At 35.6% G+C, this 24,168-nt stretch overlaps 1 protein-coding gene across 1 annotated transcript in view; it reads right to left on the bottom strand.

The window, feature by feature from the left end:
• Rcd1 (Reduction in Cnn dots 1) overlaps positions 1–22,261 on the bottom strand; it is a 29,797-nt gene extending 7,536 nt beyond the window's left edge. The window contains exons 1-13 of the mRNA XM_085948907.1: positions 21,981–22,261; positions 18,355–18,444; positions 13,968–14,153; positions 13,721–13,836; positions 10,535–10,793; positions 6,892–7,135; positions 5,836–5,984; positions 5,202–5,353; positions 4,940–5,087; positions 2,920–3,181; positions 1,789–1,905; positions 899–998; positions 460–491 (exon numbers count right to left, since the gene is read on the bottom strand). Of these exons, the coding sequence (XP_085805033.1) occupies positions 460–491; positions 899–998; positions 1,789–1,905; positions 2,920–3,181; positions 4,940–5,087; positions 5,202–5,353; positions 5,836–5,984; positions 6,892–7,135; positions 10,535–10,793; positions 13,721–13,836; positions 13,968–14,153; positions 18,355–18,444; positions 21,981–22,064 (1,939 nt within the window). The 5' untranslated portion in view covers positions 22,065–22,261. The remainder of the gene's footprint in view (positions 1–459; positions 492–898; positions 999–1,788; positions 1,906–2,919; positions 3,182–4,939; positions 5,088–5,201; positions 5,354–5,835; positions 5,985–6,891; positions 7,136–10,534; positions 10,794–13,720; positions 13,837–13,967; positions 14,154–18,354; positions 18,445–21,980) is intronic.
• Positions 22,262–24,168: the final 1,907 nt, after the last annotated feature.

The following is a 24,168-nucleotide window of genomic DNA, read 5'->3' as shown; positions in this document are numbered from 1 at the left end:
AGAATTATAAATTTAGAATAGCAGTTGAAATATTATGTTCATAATATGGTCGTATTAACTATTAATTAGATTTTGGGTTAAATTTAAAGTGGGAAGTTGAATTTCATATTGTGAAATTATAATTTACAAATCTTAAGAAGATATTATAATGCAACAAGTTTAATACAGTTTGTATGGATACTGATTATGGCAAAAATCATTAAATTTCTGTTGAGGTTGATTTAATACTATGTTATCATACATTATTGGCTATGTAAACGAAACTATGATAATATTATATTGGTTGTGGAGTAGAAATTAATATATACCTAAATAATATTCTAGAATCTAGATTCTTGGTCATAAGTCAGGAAAAGCTTGTTTATGAATGTGTTTGTACATATAAATAAGAAGCTATCCATTGATATGGGGTTGTAAAAAAATACCTAATTTTAACAATGCAAAAGTTATGATATTTACCAGATGTGCCATTTCCACTAATAGGGTGGTTTCTGAAAAAAATAAAATAAGAAAAAATTACGATTTTGAAGACACGTGTTTCCGGTTCTATGCCATCAGCGAGTCATCTCGCTCTATGAGGCCGTGATCGACAGGCAGCACATACAAATTTCATGAGTTATCTCGTCCGACTTTAAACTTAAATTACTAGCCACTGTCGATTGATTTGCATAATCTAAAAAATTAAACACACAGTGACATCTAGCCACAAATTATCAGTATTACAGCAATTGTAGTAAGAGCTTCGCTCTACATTCAAAGTGTGTCGTTAAAAATCTGCGGCCTGTCAGACACTGCCATAGTGATATCAAGAGGCATAGAAAAGGTTTTAAATTACCATTTGGTTAATAGTGTGAACATAAAATATGTTCAATAAAAGGTGATTTTGAAATGCACATACCTGCTAATTACATTATTGGATTTATGCACGAAGGAATTGTGGTCCTGTCTCTTTGGTGGAGGCGAAAGGCTGTTGCTATTATCAACTGCAGTACTATCATCTGAAAAAAGATGAAAAAGAAGTGTAACCAGCACACAAAAAACAATTAATAAATAACATATTAATGTGTAACACATCCTGTCGCTTTTGTCAGGCAAGGAAATGCTTGACATTTATTATTTTTTTGCCTTTCATTTGTTCCTTTGGTTGCCTTCTGTACAAATGTATCCAATTTATTTACCTTAACAAAAACCTGGAGTTGCAATATGCCCGGAGACAAATTATATAAGTGTTTGTAAACCAACATAAATAGACTAAATGTTTCATGGACTGTTCACCGTGCATTTGTTTGCGGGCATGTGTATGTAGGTCTATATACTAGGCTTAAAAGACGAAAAAGATTAAAACTGGTAATTTTAAGACAGACAGTTATTTGAAACGGTATGTGAATGATATCGTCGGTGTTTTATAAAAAGGGCGAATAACCAAAATGCTATTTTACAGGAGGATTTTTAACTTTTGACATTTATTTGTTTATTACCTGTAGATGATTATAAATATCTAACAAGTTTATAATAAAGCTTCGAAAGAATACTGTCATTATAATAGGTATTATTATATAATATTTTAAAAGGCCTAATATGTCACATTTGCTTTTTATTTCGTAATTTTAATTAATTTAATTTTAGTCGATTATCGTTTTTAAGTACTTTCCTGTGGAGATACAAATTCGCCGTTTTTACACAACAAAGCTAGTGGGGTACATATTGTATTTTCATTAAAATCTCGATTTCGCCAAAATGGTTGATTCGCCCTTTTTACAAAACACCGACAATATTAAACAATCCTACCTCCTCCCTTTGTAGAGAGCAACTGCCCCATACTAATTGTAGCTCCCTCCGGTGGTGGGTTGTTAACTTTATAAAGGGCTTTCCCTCGACTTTTGATGGGGGATGTCGATTTAGGATCTATGAAGAGAAGAAAATATTTAATGAATTTAGATGACTAAAATGCCTACGATGACCGAGCGGCTTATAATGTCGTGGGTCCCAGGTTCGAATCCTGGGCTTGGCAAATACAAATATTGTTTTTCAATTTTGTGTTTGTAGTCAGAGTATGGACCTAATAGGTTGAGCAAGTGGTTAACATCCATTTTTCGAAAAACAAAAATCTGTTAATACAACCTCCACTCTGTGGAGACCCATTTGATCCTCTAAGGATCGAACATGGTGAAGTAGTAGAGTAGGTATGTAAATTGTCCACTGTGGACCAGAGGATAGCTTCTTAATTGGCGAGATTTATATTCCCTGGCTGCGTTAAAATTCACTATGTGATTTTTAAACCAATATGCGAATTTGGATCCAGGTTGAGCAAATGGTAAATAGCAAATCCTTGTAAAAAATCTATTATTACAATATCTACGAACTATGGAAATCCATAAGCTCTATCTTCTGATATTAAATGGTGGTAGTCGACAAAATATGCCAGTAAAAAAAGAATGTATTGGTTTTTTGCTATTTGATTTGTCAAAGAAATTTTGTATTGAAAAAATATGCTAAATTTAACATCACACACACCAGATGCAACATTTGCTTTTAACTTGTATCTATGACTAGTAAAAAATGTTGAATCTGGCAAGGAAAACACTAAGAGCGCGATGCAGAATCATACTTAGGCGCGTAAGTCCCTAAGATACACGCCTAACTTTAAGGAGCTGATTTCGACAACCTAAGTTCAGTGAGAAAGACATAAGTCATATTAGAGCGCTTAACATCAACGATTCTGCATCGCGCTCTTAGTTGGTAATGCTGAGTGACATAGTAATATCAACATTATTAATTTATTTTGAATCTACATAACTGCAGAATGAATACTACATCGGGTTGGTTATTTAGTTTCGATATTCTGCACTCTTCAACAATAGTAAATTTAAGTACTCATGCGAAATTCATAAATCAGCAAGCAAATAATGAAATTAAAACCTTTTAGGCTGCCATCTACGTTTATCTTTGGTTTCTTGACTCTAATTCTCTTTTTGGGCGGCTGAGGCAATGCATTGGGGATAACTTCGAGTCTGCGCTTCACTGGTGGCAGGGGGCGCGACCGAGCAATGTTTTGAGGCGTAGGTGGTGTAAGAATGGTGAGGTTAGAGTCTTCTTCTCCTACCACACTGTCGGGAGACGATCGACCGCCCGCTTCTCCCTCCCATTGGCTCAGACACGTAAGGAAGTTGCCTACTTCATCCTACAATAATAGAGATTATCAAACAAACACATCTACTGGACCATTATCAATATACATCCCCCAATACATAAATTCTTCTAATAATATGGTTTTGGTTTCTGGACTAACTCCTGCCTTTTTCCTGATTTTTCATCTGACGATTTTCTATTCAATGACCTTTAGTCGGTTTGACGTTTTATTATATGTAATAAGCTTCCACTGGGAAACAAAATTTTGTAAGCTTTTCTTAATTCAGATAAAGAGCCGAGTCAAATTTAATGTCTGTGTAACCTTAAGAGCGTACATAAGTGAAACGGCAAATAATTTTCAAAAGTATGTGGGACATAATTTCGGCCGCATTGCCAGTCGGAGAGCGATTGTCGACCTGTGAGCACGTCAATTTGTTTTGTGATGGCGTCGGAGGAATATATTCTTAAATCGTGTAAAGATGACTATAAAACGTTCAGCATGTACTTGAAAAAGAAAACATGTCAATGAATATACTATTATTATTAGTAATATAACAATAAACATAACATTAAATGGACGCATGTTGGATTTTTATGACAAATTATATTTCGTTCGGCACGCGTCATTTGCACAATCCGCGCATTGTCTAGTCACGATCTTTTTAGACCATGCCTCAGCTGAGGTATAGCCTTAACCCATTGACATCCAAAATTATTTATTATTTATTGGGCGGTTTGAAACCAATTTAATTTATGTATTCATGTGCGTTAAACTTGTCGGTCTCTAACAGCTAAGATGTTGAAGAAAACCTTCTTCTGCGAGACCAAGCTTTCTATTTTTCTCTATCAAAATGGCGGAAGTGAGTTCCATTATTCTACGCGACCAACAATAATCGCCTTCAGGGTTATTTGATACAAAACGCTAGTAACAGTTGCCCTGGAAATAATCGTAAGATAATACCTATTCTAAGATGAGATCTTCTGATGTTTGGGTGAGAATATAATGAATTTAGAACATGAAACATTTTTATGTTTAGACCAAAGATGTTGAATCTTGTTCCAGATGGAACCTGAATCGCTGAAATAAAGTTCCAGTTAGAAGTTTGTATATACAGTCGAACTTGGTTGTTACGAGGAAGATGGGACTGACTGAATTTGCTTGTTATAGACATTACTCGTTATATCGTCATATAACATTTTTCGCGCCACGTTCTATTTAAGCATAGAACATAAAAAATCTGAAAACCATCGTAAAAATCCCCGAAACAAGCATGGCATTCATAAACTACAAAAGAAGTTGTTTATTGTAATGAAGTGCTGAGCTGCCGGCGCTGATAGGTACCTACTGACTTCACAAAGCTTGGATTTTTTACATGCAATTTCAACCATATGCGTGGATACTTTTTCATTGTTGTCGGCGAAAACACCAATTAGGTACTAAGACAATAAATAGTGTCATAAACGTAATCCGATCCCGGAGGGATCGGTCTAGTTACCTGCCCAGTCAGATTTTATTGCTTAGGGCCGAAAATGTTGTTTTTAAACGATCGACACATTAACAGTTTTGATCGGTATACCAGAGAAGTAGCTCGTTATAAAAGTGAATAAATGTATAGAGAAAATCATAAACACGAATGTTTTCTCATTACATCCGAGATCTCGCTAGTTCGACTGTACATGAAAATTGGAGGTGCCGGAGGTTTTTTTCTTGCAATATTTTCATATTATGTTTAGGCTTCGTATACAAAGAGAATGTTTTCGCCAACAGCTTTAATTCAGACATCCAACGGGTAATTTTTTGATCACTTACAGCAATAGCGCATTCCACCATCCGTTGAGTGACTCCTTCGATGTGTCTCTTGAGCCTGGGAAGCCTCAAAAGGTCATCGGCTCCGCCCGCCACCACTAAACGACTCCTCACTCGAAGTTTGCATCTCAATTCTTCCACATCTTGCTGCCTGCAAGTTCATAAGTTTAGTAGGTTTAAAAATAATTCAGTCACTTATTTGGATTAGTTAGTGATTAATATTTTATGGAAATAAACAGACTGAGAACACAGAATGTTAACTTACGTGGACTGGCATCCATTTTGTCCGATGATAAAGAGGGTGGGGCATGGAATATCCAAGATACAATCATCGTGAGTACCCCGGGGTCCATCGGCTGTCAATAAAGGTAAACCCAAGCACACAAGCCCTGCAACACCCGCAACACTCACCGCCAACTGTAAATTATAACAAACACATAAATAAATGTAAAACATTTGGCGAAGGTTGTAATGCATCGGACTGTTACAGAAGGTCAAAGGTTTAATTCCAGATACATTACATGACATGTTTAGATTTAGAACAAAAACTGTTTTTTAAATATTATATCTCTTCGTTTCACCTTTAAGTGAAAATATTTTTTTTTTTTTCCGACCATGTCCGATCCTAATAGGATCATATGGGCCTCCACAGGGTAGAGGTTTGTATTAACAGATTTTGTCTTTACGAGAAATGGATGTCAGCCACTTGCTCAACCTATTAGGTCCAAACCCTGACTCACACACAAATTGAAAAACAATATGTGTACTTGCCAGACCCAGGATTCGAACCTGAGACCCACGGCGTGATAGTCCAACGCTTATGCCGCGCGGCCACCGTGGGTGGTAAAAATATAGAAACCAAAATTGAAAAATGAAATGAAAAAATATAACCAATTTACCTGAATGGCTATGGAGGCTCCCGCACCTTGCCCCACTAGCACAAGTGGTCGATGCGGATGTTCTGATCGCAGAGAGGAAGCCCTCGCTCGGCCTGCTCCAACCAGCTGAGCCAGGCAGGCAGACAGCGGCAGTTTAGCCGGCCAGTTGGCTAGAGATAAACAATATTGTCAGCAAAGCTATTGAAGAAAACCTATTAAAATTGAACTTAAATATACGAAAATAAAGGTTACTAATTCTAGAAATGTACCACATTATAAGGTATGATAGTTTTGGCAAGAAACAAGAAAGAGTGCAGGAGTGCCGGGTGAGACAAGGCGGTACAATAGGCATAATATAATCAGTGATAGTAACCATCATGCCCCCCACATCCTAAAGCGGGCCCCCCCTACCCATCGCGTTAAGGACAGTTTGATGTTCTATAGTAGTTACCCAAAATGGTATTCCGTAGAACCCAATGAGGGTATTCCGTGTACTTTTAGCGATTTATTTCTATCTTACAATAAATCCACTTGAATTATTAAGTTGTCTGCACTCAACATCATATTATCAAGCACTGATCGCAACCCCCTTTTATGATAGCCAAGTAACATGCGACCATTCGCTATATAGGATAAGTAGCAATTTTTATTAGTCAGAAAACACACATTATTATAAAATAAAATTCGATTCGTGAATTTTCATTTAATTATATCGATCATATCCTATCAAATTGTATCTCACATATTTTAAAATGTTAATATTTTTAAGTAAAATAGCGCAGGTGACTTTTTTATTATTAGGGCAAATCTGTGGTGTCGGTTTACCTCACTTAACTGGTTGAACCCCCACGCCGGGCCCCCAGGCTAAAACCCTGTCAACCATAGACAATAAACACAATACTAGCCCCGCCTACTTCCTGCACATGGGAACTGGATCTATCAACTTCGATTGGCAAACGGTGCCACTACATTGATAACATTCTCATACACCTAATATTATTTTAACGATTCATAAAATATCTATCTTTAAGATTGAGTATAGTTAGTTAATTTTGGCTAGAAATAATCAGTACTTACATTGATGCGAGTGAACGACATGCACCTGTCCCACGGCTCTCAGTCTCTCGGCCCATCTGGCGTCCCTCTTGCAGCGACCAGACGGAATGAGCAGGAGAAGTGGAACTCCTGGATCGGAGGGATGATTGCTTCCCGACGCGATCGTGGGACCGCTTGCTCCGTTCTCCGCACCTCGTACTCGGCCCGACAGAGGGTGACCCATCGTCATTCTCTCCACGAGGATTGGTGTTTTGCTTTTCAAGGTCTGGTATTATAATCAAACAATTTTTAGTGTTAAAATGATACCAGAGTATATCATTTGAGTGTAATTAAAACAGTTAGATCACACAGAACACAATATAGATAAATAAGCATTTGTTAGGTGTGATTATTTAAAACTACACACACCATTATAATACAGCGTGTAAGATTTTTTCCATGGTCCATGTTATCCAGGGGTAATTGGGACGGAAAAAATATTTCTTAAAGCAAGACAGAAATAGTGTAGGAGTGTGGGATTGAATGATTGAAAGTGACAGTTGATGACTGTGATCTATTGCGCTTGTGTTTTTATAGTTTTTTTTTTGCATTTCTCTGCAAATTCATAACTGCGGGGACTCGGATAACAAATACTCAGATAATGAGGACCCCTGTACTTTTAAATAAATATAATACATATTTATGTTACCTTAATGTGGTATTATGAAATATTATTTTAGTGTACACAATATGACTGTTTTCAGCAAAATAAAGGTGACATATTCTGCGATCATTAAAATTTTCTTTATGTATTTGCAGAAAATTTTTGTATGAAGCGAGCCTCTGCGATTTATGCAGAACGAAGAAAAAAACATTATGTAAACGTGATAAGCCATTTTTACCCAAATTCTGGACTGGCTGCTTTCTACGTAACTACGCTTCAAGTCCCGACCTGTCAAATTAAAACACGCTTTACAAGATACAGTAAAACTTTGGATTGCTTGCAACTTGGTCTGCAAGTGTTTTGCAAGACGAGCAAATTATTTTGATAAATTTTAACTTGATAAACGAGCGAGGTCTTGCAATACGAGTAGTACGTAGCTGTGTCTCTCTCTCGCTTTAACCCTTTCTAAGCGTTACGAATCCCGACTTAGTACAACAGTGCGCGTTGTTATTTCAAGCATCAATAAATCGTAATAAATGTCAGTCAAACATACACAAATAGAGTAGTAAAAAATCGGAGTCAAGTTCAAAAATGATTATGACAGAACCTAATATTTTATGTGACTCTAAAAATAAACATTCGTCGCCTAAAACTGATAAGAAATCACGAACAAGATTTCTTCATTGAAAAAATGCCGGCTTACTCGAGCGGCGCCATGACACTTACGAAATGGTGCTGGACTAATGCGTCGATGACAGATTAACAAGTGTAAGAACAGTTCAGTATTATAGTCTACGGCTACGATTTCGACAAATATGTCATACACATAATGAATAATAATATGGTTTATGACTTTTATGAGCATTTTTGTTGAGTGTGTTAAAAAAATATCAGTCATAAATAGCTCATTTTTATAGCATCCAGGACATCTCAAACTGTGTAACTTTTATTTGAACTCCCATACACATTGCAGCACTGCAGGTCGAGTATAAATAAATCATCCTTGAGAACTACTGGCTATTTGAGAGTAATGTACTTACCACCAGTGCCTGGTTTGTACCTACCATTGACCCCGAACTGAATGGAATCGAATGACACATAGTTTATAACAAAACGGTTTATTTTTCGAATACCTATTAGGCTATTACAATTCGTAAAATATTAAATTTCAAACACTTTTTGCACTTCTAAATGCTTTATAGTCACCACAATTTTATTTTCAAGTTCATTTGTTTTTTTTTTTATTATATTACTTCAATAACCTGTGGGTCTATTCTATACTTATCGAACACTAAAGTGATAAATAGTATCAAACTTAGGGTAGGTTTGTATCAAAATATTAGCACTTATTGTAACAATTACACGAAGTTGGTTTTTATTGTTGCAATAAGTGCGATATTTCAACAGCAGCAAGATAGGTGCTGTTAAAATATAGCACTTATTGCAACAATAAAAACCAACTTCGTGTAATTGTTACAATAAGTGCTAACATTTTGATACAAACCTACCCTAAGTATGATAATATTTATTACTTTATCACTTTAGCGGTCGATAAGTATAGAATAGACCCACTGGTACTAGAATAGGTAATCTCTTATTTTATTATAATGACATGATAGTAAGTAACTCGAGTTATTTTCGACTATAAATATAAGAAGAATTCTCCATAAAAAAAAATAGTAGTCATGAATCAAACCCTTTTGAATAGTGTTACGAAAAAAATAATTCTCAAGTGTCTGTCTCACACCAGCAGACGATGATTTGCCGCGCAGTGTATAAAAATTCAGTAGCGCGGGACCTGGTGTAGCGTAATACGACAATTTCCGCATTTATGCGGGAACGGGCATCTGATTGTTCGTGTCTTTTCTTTATAAATGGCTGATAACTAGGGTAAATAAATAATTTTTGTCTGTTTCACCTAATTCTATAACCAGAAAATAGTATTTAAAAATGTTAATCAATGATAAACAAAGAGACATATTGAATCGCGGACTCCTAGGTATATTTAAATGACACCTTGTTCAAATTATTTTCCGAAACTATTTACTCGCGGATAATATAATAGCAGATAGGCGAATGAATGCAATCTCCAAAAGCATTCCTTTTGTAAAAATATTTTGTAAATTCACTTTGATCAATGTAAATTTCGAATATTCTATTTAACAGTTTACGCACCAAATAGTTTTTCAATCATTAAAAAACAATATAACTTATTATATCGCAAACTCGTATCGTTACAAACACGTCAGTCAAATGTCTTCGACGCACATGCACTAAGAAGCGATAAGACACTATATACGCGGCAAATTTGAATTGGCCCGATGACTGATATTTTTTTATTCAAGACACGCTCCCGAAAAATATTTATTTAAATTAGATAGAACAAAAGTTTAGGCTATCCATTGACAGATGTCAAGAGAAGGATGATTTCTGAATAAATTAAATCAATGTTCGAATTATTCGCGCCTGGCCGAAAGGAGTACTAGGCAAACGAAAATCGAAATGACTTTAGTCAGCTGACGCGCGGATGACTCGCGCGTATAGGCTGACTAAAGTCAGTTGCCGCGTTAGAAAGGTTAAATGATTAGATACTAATGAGATATACGAGATATTTCATATGTTGTAGTGATCAGATTAAAGACGCAGAAAAAGATTCCAGTGAGCCGACAAGCATAGCATTGATTCCGATAGCGACAGTGAAATTCGTTGTACACAATAATTAATGAATTCGATTACGTTATATTTATTTTAAATAATAAAAATATAAAAAGTATTTTTAAATTAAACATTTTTCAAAAATATTTTTGGATTTTGGAACGAATCTAAATTTTTATTATTTCTTACGTGGAAATTCGCAGATTACAATCAAGTATCCAGAATGTATTATGCCAACAATCCAAGGTCTAACTGTACTTGTAAAGTGGTGGTTTCCCAAGAGGCCATTGCAACGTGTCAGTCACAATATAAAAGTTGTACTCTACATGTCTCATTGGGAAATTTACAAACTAATGACGTCCTCACCAGCATGATATCCTTGTAGCAAGCCAAGAGTGGTGGCGGCAGGTGTTCGATCAGAACATTGTGGAGCCACTGGACTAATCTGGTTTGCCATCTAGTAGGAGGTGAGGCGAGAAGATGCCGGAGAGAGCGAGAGGCACCTCCTAATGCGGCTGCCCTCCTCGCACCGCCCGTCCCGACTGTCAAGAGAGCCACTCGTGCCGACAAGATGTACGACAGGGTTCCTTCCAGGAGGTGGCTTTGGGATGAGCTCCATGCTAGACTGTAACCATCACACGAGAATAAAATTGCTTGACGGATAGAATTTTTACAATAGAAGCAATCCTAACTTGATAGCATTGTTTGTAAATAAAAAATAAAATTGTGGCCTTCCTTTGACGCCTTGCTTTAGTTACTTATACCCCACCCCGTTCACACGTGCATGGATTGCCTGTTAACAGTAAGTATTATCGCGGCCATAACAAGAAAATGTATGGTTAAACATGTATTATCCTGCAGTTGCCAACTTGCATGCATGAATCAAAAAAGTTTGGATGCTTCTGAATTTTCATGCGACAGTACGGATTTTTTCGATCTGCGCCTGCGCAGTAGAACGATAGTAGCGAACCTGCCGGCAAAATAATGAACAATACTCATTTTGAGGTTAACCGATTTTCACTAACTGTCAAGTAGTACCATAAAATGACAACATTGCGTCTCGCTTACTCTTGAAGAATGAGATTGGAGAGGCAGTCTGCACTTTTACTTGTAAACAGTTATTGTCACGATAGTTTAAAATACGCACTATCACTGCCAGTAAAACCATGCACGTGTACAGGCGCTATTACTTTTGTGTGATTATTCATAAAAATTATAAATTATTATGTTCATTGCAGTAGCGAGGGGTGGAGGTAGGCTGTTAAGATTCAACATAAATAGTGCACACTAAACTTTGTCAGTCATACTTATTTGTTTTCTTGAGCTGAGAATTTGCAGATAGTGCTGGTTTTCAAAATTTAATTCAACCCTGTCCAAACCAAACCATAATAGTTTAGGTATGCTATGGGAGATCCGACAAAAATAATGCACACTTCTTCAGTCATACTTATCTGTTTTTGTTGAATTAAGAATACGTAATATTACAGATGGTGTTGGTTAGTTTTTTAACATTCATTAACCAAACCATAATCCATAAAAAATAATCTTCTCTCTATAAAATATTTAATATGGTTTAATGGCATAATTTTAGATACGAGGGTGGGTCAATAATTCCTTAGAAAAAAGCATTAAAACAGTTTTTATTTTTGTATTTTTTTTTTATTTCTCAACATAATCTCCTTGGAGCTCAATACACTTGGTTAGACGTTTCTCAATTTTTTTTGAACCGTCAGAAAAATAAGTTTTCGGAAGGTCCTCAAAATAAGCATTTGTCCGATCGATGACTTCTTCATATGAAAAAAAACGTTGTCCACTTAGCCATTTTTTTAAGTTTGGGAAAAGGAAAAAGTCACTGGCGGCTAAATCTGGCGAATACGGTGGGTGGTCGACCAATTCGAACTTCAATTCTTCAATTTTAGCCATTGATAGTAAACATGTGTGAACACGGGCATTGTCCTGATGAAAGAGGATTTTTTTCCTGTTTAAATGAGGCCGTTTTTCTTCAATTTCGTTTTTTAGCTGGTCCAATAAAGATGCATAATAATCCCCTGTTATTGTTTTTCCTTTTTCCAAATAGTCAACGAAAATAATTCCACGTGCATCCCAAAATACAATAGCCATAACCTTACCAGCTGATTTTACGGTTTTCGCCTTCTTTGGACATGGTTCGCCTTTCGCAATCCACTGCTTTGACTGTTCTTTCGTCTCGGGAGTATAGTGGTGTATCCATGTTTCATCTACAGTCACAAAGCGACGAAAAAATTCATCCGGATTGCGTTGCATGAGCGACAACAGGGCTTTAGAGGCCACCACCCTATTGCGTTTATTGTCGACTGTGAGCAAACGCGGCACCCATCTTGCAGAAACTTTTTTCATGCCCAATTTGTCATGTAAAATAGAAATGACGCTACCTTTTGAGATCCCTGTAACCTCAATTATCTCACTCAACTTTAATCTTCGGTCACTTAACACCATATCGTGGATTTTATTGATCATTTCTGGTGTAGTCACCTCTACAGGACGTCCTGAGCGTGGTTCATCCTTTGTTGATGTACGACCACGTTTAAATTCATTTAACCAGTTATAAATAGTTGCAAGTGAAGGAGCAGATATGCCGTGAACTAAATCCAACTCTTTTTTTATTTCCTTTGCTGTTAACCCTTTTATATTAAAATGTTTAATAACAGCTCTAAACTCAATTTTCTCCATTTTTGTAAACAAGCAAATTTTTTTTTTAAATGTACGAAAATAAAAAACAACAACCCGACCAATCTGATTGAAACTTCGCAGCATACTGAATCGGTAGTGCCGCTGCATGAAAACAAACCGCTTACAGTACTAGTCGCGCCACCTGTCAGCTTTTCTAAGGACTTATTGACCCACCCTCGTATAAACAGATATTTTTTGACTATTATCCATCTACTATGGCTTGGATTAGCCAGGGTTTAATTAAATTTAAAAACTAACAAATACTATCTACACATTGTAGTCTTATTTCAATGAAAACAAATGAAGCGCCTAGTTTCAAAAGCCCCTAAAACGGTTTTTGGAAATTTGAGTTGGATATGTATTTAAATGGATATTTTTGTTACCTATATGATGGTCAAAGATGGAACTTTAAAAATCGTCAAAACGTGTGATCAAAAATTTGGGTAAATTTCAAAACGTGCTAAAATGGTTAGGTGTGCTTTTCAAATACCCCTAAAATGGAAAGCCAAAATATTCCTTAGAATGTAACGAATTAAAAAATAAATATATAAAGTTCACAGATTTAATAGATATGATTTTCTTCTTTCTCATTTTTTTTCAAAACTACCTAAAATATGTTTTTCTCATTTTTCTCAGAACTACCTAAAATCGTTTTAGGGGCTTTTGAAACTAGGCGCTTCAAATATGCTTGACTGACAAAATTTAGTGTGCACTATTTATATCGGATCTTAACAACCTACCTCCACCCTTCGCCATTATAAAATTGTATCACTGGATTTTCTTGTACGCAAAACATTTTTTTTTTTAAATAATGGTGTAATAAAATAATATCTATTATCATACTTTCGAAGTTTCTCTTCCCAGTCTGGTTTCTCTTCATCTTCTGGAATCATATCATCATCGCCCAGACCATTTTCCATCGGAGGAACTTCGTCTAATAATAAGGGTGGCAGGGGTTCCTACAAATGCAAAATTAAATGTAAATTATACACACATCACACGGTACAAAACAAAATGAGATATCCATCTATGGATGTTATGCAACAATGACATTTTAAAGATGAGATTGAGTAATGGAATAAAGTATTACACTGTCGAAGGACTCCACATCGAGTAGATCGTCATCGTCGGGAGAGGCGCCGTGGCAGTCGGGACACTTGGGAGGCTGGCGGACCAGGAGTAGCTTGGTGCCGCCCCCTGCGGCCACGCCCACCCCGCATCCCCTGCCCCCCGAGCGTGCGTAGCTGTGCTCCATCCACACCAAGGGTATCCGCTTCTAATGGTCATTACACAAGACATTAATTCAATGAGGGAATATAATGTTATGGTATGACATACTCTCATGATCGCTTGTATTGTTATAAATTTAAACCTGTATATTTTAACATGAGAATAAGGCCAGTATTTTTATTGAAATAGTCTCAATTTTAGGCTAACCTCATTTTAGAGATTTAATGAAGTTTTGGCCAGATCGAGAAATATCTTCTTGAATGTTTTCAGAGTCGCAGATGAAATAGAAAAAACTTCCGTTTTAGCCCAATCCAACGATTGGTCGATCTGTGACAATATAATATTATTAAAACTTTATAAAATTGATAAATATTGTTTCTCAAGAATTTATTGTATTATAATGCTACTATGCCATTAGTAAATATAACGACACATGTTGTTAAGTATGTATTCTCCCAATTGACCCACCTATTCATTATTCCAAGATTAGATTCAGGATCACCCAGTGTTGCCAAATGCGATTCAGAAAAATATCCTATATGGGGTAAGAAAATAAGCTATAGATCTGCCATCATAAATTGGCATTTCAGTGAGGGCGCTAGTATGACATTGAGAATTTTACCATAACTAACAAAAAAATGGTAATTTATAATTTTTTATTGGTAGTAGATTTCTGTACAAATATTATGCAATCCATAATTCGAGAAACATGGTTGTAAAATTAAATGCCATTTATAACAAATTTATCCTCGATAGACAATTTTAGTTTCAAATTCGACCGGCTGCCAACTTACGATGGTAGATCTTTAGACATTTAGATTATCTCAAAATTCTGTCATAATCATTAACATTGTTTCTACAAGAACAAAGAAGAATTTTGTATTTTTAACTATGTTAAAATAATGCAGGTAGGTATGTAATACATTTTGTCATCATTTTGCATCTAACATTTTATTTTATTAATAAGATATCAAGGCCAAAAGACCAGCATGTTGATTTTCAAGCACATCTGGAGTAATATTCTGGCTTTATTAAGAGAAATCTTAAACTGTTTGCGGTGTCGAAAAATGCTAGATTTAACGCCATATACCAGACTTTGCAAATGGAAATTTTACAAGCTAAGAGGCCATCCATGGACTGAAACCGTATGCAGTTTAGATCCGTATGCCATACTAAACTTATGATTTTCGTTCATGAAAATATATTTTCACTAAATTTGTAAGTGCAAATGTATGGTATAAACGGGTACGATCAAATGCTTATAATATACTTTGTGGAAATATATTTCCATAACCAGAAAAGATAAGCTTAGTATTGCACGCGGTTCGAAACCGCATACGGTTTCAGTCCATGGATGGCCTATAAATGTCTATTAAAAAATGCTAAGTTTGGCAACGCTGAGATCACCCCATCACCATGACATAAATTTCACACAACTTAGTCACACTTAAACTTAAAAAACTTCTATCTACTCAAACCCAAACCGAAGCAATATTATTGCAATATGAAATATGATACTAAAATCAGGTGATCATTCAAAGTCAATTGAAATAATATTTAACGGATAAAACCACATATTACTAATTTTTACTATTGTAAGTCATCCACAGTTACTCTGAATTTAACAACAAAAAGTGTCCTGTTTGTAAGAATTAACTCTCACGCCCAATTGAACACATTATCTAGATTCAGTAGTGCTAAGTAAAATATATAAAATCTGCTGAATTTAAATAAACATAATATCTACAAATAATTCAATTGTTATATTCCAATTCCATCAGCACACACGCAAATCAATAAAAAAATTTAAAACAATCTAACTACTAAACATGCATTGGATTTAAAATTTATAGGCAAGCTTCATATGTATGCAATTTTTTTTGAAATATATCAGCGCATCTATTCTATACACAGGACTGCTTTCGGCCTTTACGGCAGCTAACTAAGGTAGGACAGTATCGAAAATTTAACACATATTGTACCAATTACAACTAACTTATTGTAATTGTTACAATAAGTGCTAATACTTGAATACTTTCCTACCCTAGATAGCGGCCGAAAGCAGTCTTGTGTATAGAATAGATGCACATGAATGAATATTATACTAATACATTTTTTTATAACGTGTACATAGATGATAGTGTATATTTTATAACTATATATAGGTATTTTTTGTCAGAAAAAAAATATACAAAACGAGTAAGAAAGCTTCAAACTGTATGGAGACCATATTTAATATGAATATTGAATTATGCGCCAGTTATCACCAGTTTAATTTGTAACCACACTAACCCAATGGTCAGTCATTGATAAAGTGTGAGAAAAACACGGAGACCGGAAAAATATGAGCAAACACAAACGCAGTCTCTTTGAAGGTTTTAGCTCAATTGTTTATTTTTTCAAATACATTCAAAAATATTTGTAATACGAAATCTAATTATCAAATTACAGCCATTGAAATAATAACCATGAATAAATTTGCACTAAATAGATATAGTTTAACCGGTTCTATGCCTTCAACGAGTTCTCTATAAGGCCGTGATCGACAGGTCTAAATTCAAATTACTAGCCACTGTTGATTGATTTGCATAACCTAAAAAATTAAACACACAGTGACATCTGTTTGAATAATTATGAAATACTAAGCCAAAAATTATCGATATTACACCGATTTTAGTAAGAGCTTTGCTCTACATTCAACGTGTCGTTAAAAATCTGCGGCCTGTCAGATACTGCCATGGTAACATCGTGAGGCATAGAAAAGGTTAATAATGCGATCAAATTTTAAAAATTTGAATTTAAATTTAATTTAATATTCAATTGCAAACCGCTTAATTTTTTAACATATCATAAAAAATCACCGCCCACGATGGCCGAGTGCCTTAAGCGTCGGCCTATAACGTCGTGGGTCCCAGATTCGAATCCTCGGTCAGACAAATACACATATTGTTTTTCAATTTGTGTTAATGTCAGACATGGTATTAAAAAAAAATATGGACAATTACAACATCCAGGTATCTTGAAAGACCTGCAAGGATTGGTAGTTGTAGTCTGTCATTCGCTCAACTACTGCATAATATTACAATTTACTTTAATGCCTTTAGCAAAGGTCTAATTTAATGTGCGCTGACGGCACACCTGTTGCGCCCTCATTAGTTGGCCATTCGGTATGATTAACATGTTATTTAAATGTGGTAATTAAATAGCAATTAAATGCTCTGCGGTGAAGAAGTTAATGAAATGAGTCTTTCGATTTATTTGCGACAACAAACAATTGAAGTGAATAAAATTTGTTTTAATTAATTTTTTATGTGATTATCCTTCCAAAAGTAATTTGGCAACATTGAAAACAAATGCATTTTTTATTTACTTAGTGCAATATGAAGATATCTACAAATAAATTTAATGAGCTGCAACTGGATATCCGACATCTTTTCCACTACAAAATGTGCGTAATGTACGTTAAAATAACAAATAATGAAACTAGCTGCAATACCTAATACTGATAGGACAAACAATAATATAACCATGGAGATATTAATCTCTTGGGAGAGAGCATATTGTGTAAATATTAAAGTACGACCTAGTCACGAGTGAAGTTAGTTGCATTTTAAAAAGCATTACTGCATCGCTTTGACAAAGACTCGAATACACGAAAAACAGAAATTAACACCCCTGTGGGTCTATTCTATACTTATCGAACACTAAAGTGATAAATAGTATCAAACTTAGGGTAGGTTTGTATCAAAATATTAGCACTTATTGTAACAATTACACGAAGTTGGTTTTTATTGTTGCAATAAGTGCGATATTTCAACAGCAGCAAGATAGGTGCTGTTAAAATATAGCACTTATTGCAACAATAAAAACCAACTTCGTGTAATTGTTACAATAAGTGCTAACATTTTGATACAAACCTACCCTAAGTATGATAATATTTATTACTTTATCACTTTAGCGGTCGATAAGTATAGAATAGACCCACTGTAAGAGAATAACACTATCAATATATTTTATTTTGTGTTATCATAAATTTAAAGACTTAAAAATATTCATCGATGTTACTTTGAGAGTGTCATCGTGCTGATTGCGTAGTATGTAAAACAAAATAAATCTTTATTGTAAATGAGGTTTATTTATAAGTTTTAACGCGTTGTTGTCCAATAATGCTCCCTCCGTAGTGTGGCGGTGAGATTATTGTACCTCCATGGGTTATTCGGCTAGATTACATAGCGTGGCTTACTTACAGAAGAGCCTGTTATCGCTTGAATATACGACACAAAGGTATCGTGTAGGTTCTCTTCGTTTTGATATAAGTCTCTATCAGAGCTAGTTTCCTGAAAAAATGTAACAATCGTTAGGGTATAAAGACTGTCCCTACAAGAATAATTTTATAATAATAAGTTTAACATAGATAAAATTTATCAGGTATTACGGGGGACACAATATTATCACAATCCATTTAGTCACACAGTGGGGGGGGGGGGGTTTCATAACACAAAAATATACAACATGGTTAATTATGTAGTTAAAGTATCACCACCGATAGTCTTAAGTGACGTTATTGAAATATAAATAAAATTGACCTCGAGGTATGGACTATATTTTGCAATCAATGTACAGTCACTTTATTGCGATAGCCAGCTATCACATAAAAACTCGTCTCGCCTAGAATCGAATACGTCGAATTGACGTCATAGTTATTCACAAAACACACGTTGCCAAATGGAGCTCTGCAGATTAGTCAAATGCGACTGTTTCGTTTGAAAAAACATCTGCTGTTGCAATCGACAAGTTACATGCTTCTCGGGCTCTGAGCCCTCAATCTATACGTTTCGAAGGCTACATGCGACTGTCGCTAGGTAGATGTGCGCGGTGCGGTCTTGACAAGTAAAGCTGGATCGCCGTTCTCGGAAGGTTTGATTTATGGCTGTGCGGCACACGAGGCGAGTTTAGATGTGAGAGCCGACATAGGTATATTATAAGCAATATAGGCTGACACGTTAAAAGTGCTGTTGAATATTCATCAGTTATGACCAGCAAGTAAAATGGTCAAATTTGTGCAGTTGATCTTCAAATCCTACATTTTACATGTAAAATACCATTATTACAACAATAAATTGAAGACTCCATTGTTTTATAAGGGCCATATCTCAGCAGGACGCCACAGCTACGCTGCCAAAGATAATATATAAATAACTCCTGTATACCCATTACAGAATTTCATACATTATAATATTAGGCAACACGGTTGGTAATGTTGCCATGTTGTCCCAGTAAGATATCACTCTAAGATATGATCTTATTTTTAAAAACCAATATAAAAAATTTATCATGAAGAAAATAAACTGTGATAATCAAGACTTTGCAAGACTCATTCGTTTCATTTCAAATTTTCATCCGGCAACTCTATTTTCGTGTTCTTTTCCATAGGCAATAAGTTTATGTTTCAATGCAGTTGGTTTCAACTGAATTTCAACAACCTGTGACTAACAGATTAAGCTGCAAATTGTTTTGACAGCGATTATAAGACACCTGATTTCAGAGACACCAAAATAGGAGAAAACAATCAGTGAAATATGGTAATAAAATAAGCAACAACTTCTAGAAAGGTTTATTTATGTTCTACATTCCAATGACAGAATGAACTTAGTCGGCTTGGCGAGTAAAATAGTAAACGGGTGGGGTACGGTGAGACCTACTAGTATTTTCTATCTTTTACATTATCAAAATGAGAAAGAAATATAGAAAATATCAGTAAGTAAATGTTTTAATTATTTATTTTAATTTAGTCACATACTAAGGCTATTGGTGGTTAAACTTTAATATTTCTGAGGCCGGTAAACATGATTTTTTTCAATTATTAATTAAGCATTGGTTACTCGTTGCTCGTCAGGTTAACTTACAAAAAACAGAAAGTTGTCTTTGACTATTAGACCCACCACCCATTACGACAACCAAATGCGACCACAAATCGTAGGATGTAATAGTTTAGATGAACTGGGACAATTCAGACATGGAGATATTCCGAATGGGAGTGCAGAAGTGTCGTATGCCCATCTGTGGAAAAGAACTGCGACTGAACAGCACCGCAAATTGATAGGTGTGCAACACCTCTGCACCCCTCTGTGTAATATCTCCATGTCCTAACTGTTCCCAAAATGTTCACATAGAGACTGTTACATTCTGCGAGTTGTAGTTGCGTCCAGCCTTCGTGATGGGCGAGGTATACCTTACGAGTATATTCTTCATCGAGTTTTATTTGGATGTTTCCTATCAGAGATTGGTTGAGTTGAAAAAGAGGTTATTTTTACAATACATTATACAGCGTACAGCCAATTGTAAGATATATATTTTCCGTACAGCAGGACTTAACAAAGTGTTAGATTTCAGAGCAGACTTTGTGGTATCACAAAAGGGTAGCTGTAGTTATACTCGAACCGAATTAGGATGGCATATAACTGGTATATACATGCTGTCCCGTTTTGATATTTCTTTCAGAATTTAGCGCAGTACCCCAAGGTCGAGTTGAATAATTCTACAGTGGCGCCACGGGTACGGTAAAATCGTTTTTGCAATACTGTGGTATTGTTTGCTAGCATTGAAACAGGCATTGTGACAAACAATACCAATACACATGCGAATTGCTTATGGTGCCACAATAAAATGATTTAACCATATCTAATATCAACATTATTGTCAATACGATGTAACATTTTACAAACGATGGTGGCATTTTAATTATAACGGATTCATATCAAAGATTGGGTCTTTTTACTGGTTCTCCGCCACCGCTCGCTGTCATCTGTCAGTGAGCGCAGTGTTGCCAACCGAACTATAATTATGGTACATTTTGGTTCACGTACTATTAAAAAAGTAACATTTTCGTCCGCGTACTATCACAAAAGTATAGTACATCAAAAATACCACATATTTGAAAAATGGAATTAACTGAATTCGCCGGTTTTGTGAATATTCCCCATTGCTTATTTCATTGCGTTTAAAAGTTGTCTATATTGTCGATGTTTAAAATTCTGTAAAATGATCGTACTTCAATCAAAGCAAATCGTAATAACGTGAAGCGAGGGACGTAGTAAGTATAATCTTTATAATATAAATAATCTAAGATCTCAGCGTGCGATATTAGTCTATGGACGTAGTCTTGCGTTGTATACTCGTCCTATAATTTTTGTCGAAATACTATAATGTCTTGGACCGCGTACTATAATTCGATGACAAAAAGATAGCTGAATTTCAAAATGGCGACTTGACAGATAATGATAACGGAGAACCAGTAAAAAGCACCCTAAGATTTGTAGTTATTCTTGAGCTGATAATGATAATTTTGATAACTAAGAAAAAACAAGTTATTAAATGATGTCATGAATTAATAATTAAACTATGACTGATTTATGGATGTTACATACGCCAAAAGACAGAGACAGCATGTCCTATTTAGCTATCTGACTACTTACGGCATCAAGAGTTTGATGGGACTTTATTAAAAATAATATATTTTGTACAATATAGGTACCTACGCATTTTAAAGTTTAATTGTTTTGAGTCTTTTAAAAACCAATGGTAGGTAATGGAAACAATAAAATTGCATAATGCATTATCACTCACGATACACAGGCCTCTATATAACTAAATACATTAAATTAATATAGAATAAATGTAATTAAACAAAAATAATAATAACATAAGGTCATAAATGGGAAAACACGCAACATGTTAGTGGTTAATGAGAATCAACAACAGTATGCAAATGTGAGGTTAATCAAAAGCACTAACACGAATAATTCACATCATCCAAACATTTAATCGAAAGGAAATTCCGAAGGATCCTCCCGTTAGACGTAAAGCTATTTACCAAATCTAAATTCTTCGATACAGTAGTCAAAAGCATCTTCATATAGCTATCTCTGCTTTTAGTTGGATCAGCCGAAGCTGACATGGTAACCTATACATCAAGTGGTCGAACATTAATACTTCTGAACACTGAAATAAAAGAACAAAATCACTTGAAGTTAACATGGAGATAAGGGATGCCACAACGGCAGAAAATATAACAAAATATGGCTATTTTTGTCCCAGAAAAAAGTCGCAAAAATAGCAAAGAAACAGTCACAACGACCATAAACAACAGAATACAAAATGGTGATAGGTCATAGACCATAGAGATAATGTAATATACTTAGGCATTTAAACAAAGAAAATAATGTCGTACAAAACAAAAATACGTGATAAATTTATTTGATGACAGTTAAATTAAAAATAGTATTATTTGTTTTATTTATATATTATAATAATAATAAGTTATTTTTCAAAATGTATTATCAATGATAAAAAATAATGTTTTTTAGTTTATGGTACCGTGTTTGCAGCGCTTCTAGCGGTGAGTAGAAAAAGTATTAACTATTCTACAATAGCGCCAGTTCATTTAAATCTAAGAAAAATATTTTTTTATATTGGTTCGTAATAAATAAATAGGTATGGTAGGTATAAACAATATTATTATAAGGCACAATATGCCCAAGAGATACAGAATTTCATAGCACTGTATGGATGTTGGTAAGCAAACACAGAACAGTGGTTTAGGAGGGGTCAACTTTGAAAAAATATTCATTATATTTTTATGGATTTTTAAGGTGGCGGGGTATGGAAATCTAGCAGGTGCCACTGACTTCCATATTTAATCCGCCTACTACGTATAGCTTCTGACGTCGCCTCAACTGCGTAATACCGATTTTTCCAGATATGCATTTCGAGTCTAGCGATAAATACCTAATCTTCAGGTATAAACTAAGGGTGTTAATTTATGAGTTATTGCGAGCTACGTTAAAGTTCCCATCACCACCCGTCATATATGTACAACCGTGGATATGTACGGCCGCTTTCTATGCTTTAAACGTGTCTGAAAGAAGTGATTTTAAGTGCTCATTCCGTCCCGAGACGGAGCCGCACGGGACTGATGCTGCAACCATGCACCGTAGTGCTTAAAGAAGAAAGTTAAGAAAGATTTTTTTTTGTTTTTTGGACTGGCTCTCCTGTCCGCTGACGTTAAGCGCTTTGTGTACCCTCATACTGAGTGTCACGAATTGAAAAGGATGAGTCTACAGAAGAGTCGGGACTATCCCGCTCCCCATACGACGCTGCAAATTTCTCGAATTCCGAAAAGTCGGCATCGGTTGCTATCAGATCTCCATGACCAATTGGGCCCGTGTGAGGACGGACCCTGGCAAACAGCTCCGCTTGTTCGAGTTCCATATATAAGCGGACAATCCCAGAGGATTTGTTCAACATCTTGGTGGTCATGTCCGCAGGTACAACCCGGCCCATCTACTATCAATCCAAACTCGTGAGAGCTGTCGTATCCACAAGTGGTTATCGAATACGTGTGGTTTAACGGTCATAATAATTATTAGAATCGTTAATGTCCGTTTGTTTCATCCGCAGTGTATTATCTTTTAGACATGCCGCATCGGAAACATTTGATGTCCCAGATGGTTGTAACAATTTAAGAGTACCACGGGGGCCACGTCTCATAGAATCAGTGACGTCCCGTGGGGGTAGGCAGATTGAGCATCGCTTGGGGGCGGCAGTTACTCGAGGGGCGGCAAATCGAGGAGAATCATTTGGTAGGTATATATAGAAATAGCTACCTTAACTGAGTACCTACTTCATAACGAAAATATCTTTCCTTTAAAAAAATCATCTCACTGGTTCGAAACAAAATGCATTAATTAATATAAAAGGGTTAACAGGACTGTATTTTTTTGTCGGGTTTGCGATGTCTAGTTTACTTCTGTTGCCCTTCGACGTCCTTGGTGACCAGAAACGACATGAACACGGATGGTAAAAAATATTGTATACAAAAATGGGCCGGAATTATGGCGCTGCCCAGGGGTGGCATTTTGTCTAGGGACGTCACTGCATAGAATGCCAAAAGGAGTAGGGGCCAATCCGTTGAGAAGACTGTTTGACAGTCAAATCATTCGGGTCATGGTCCTCAGTCATGAGGTCCTGACGAAGAAGAGAACAATATTCTATTCATCTAA

This window comes from Rhyacophila brunnea, unplaced genomic scaffold, assembly GCF_057557595.1.
Source record: "Rhyacophila brunnea isolate RB1 unplaced genomic scaffold, BYU_Rbru_1.0 scaffold_21, whole genome shotgun sequence".
NCBI classification, from domain to species: domain Eukaryota; kingdom Metazoa; phylum Arthropoda; class Insecta; order Trichoptera; family Rhyacophilidae; genus Rhyacophila; species Rhyacophila brunnea.
Note: the sequence above shows the minus strand (reverse complement) of the source record. Positions and strands in the feature narration are given on the sequence as shown.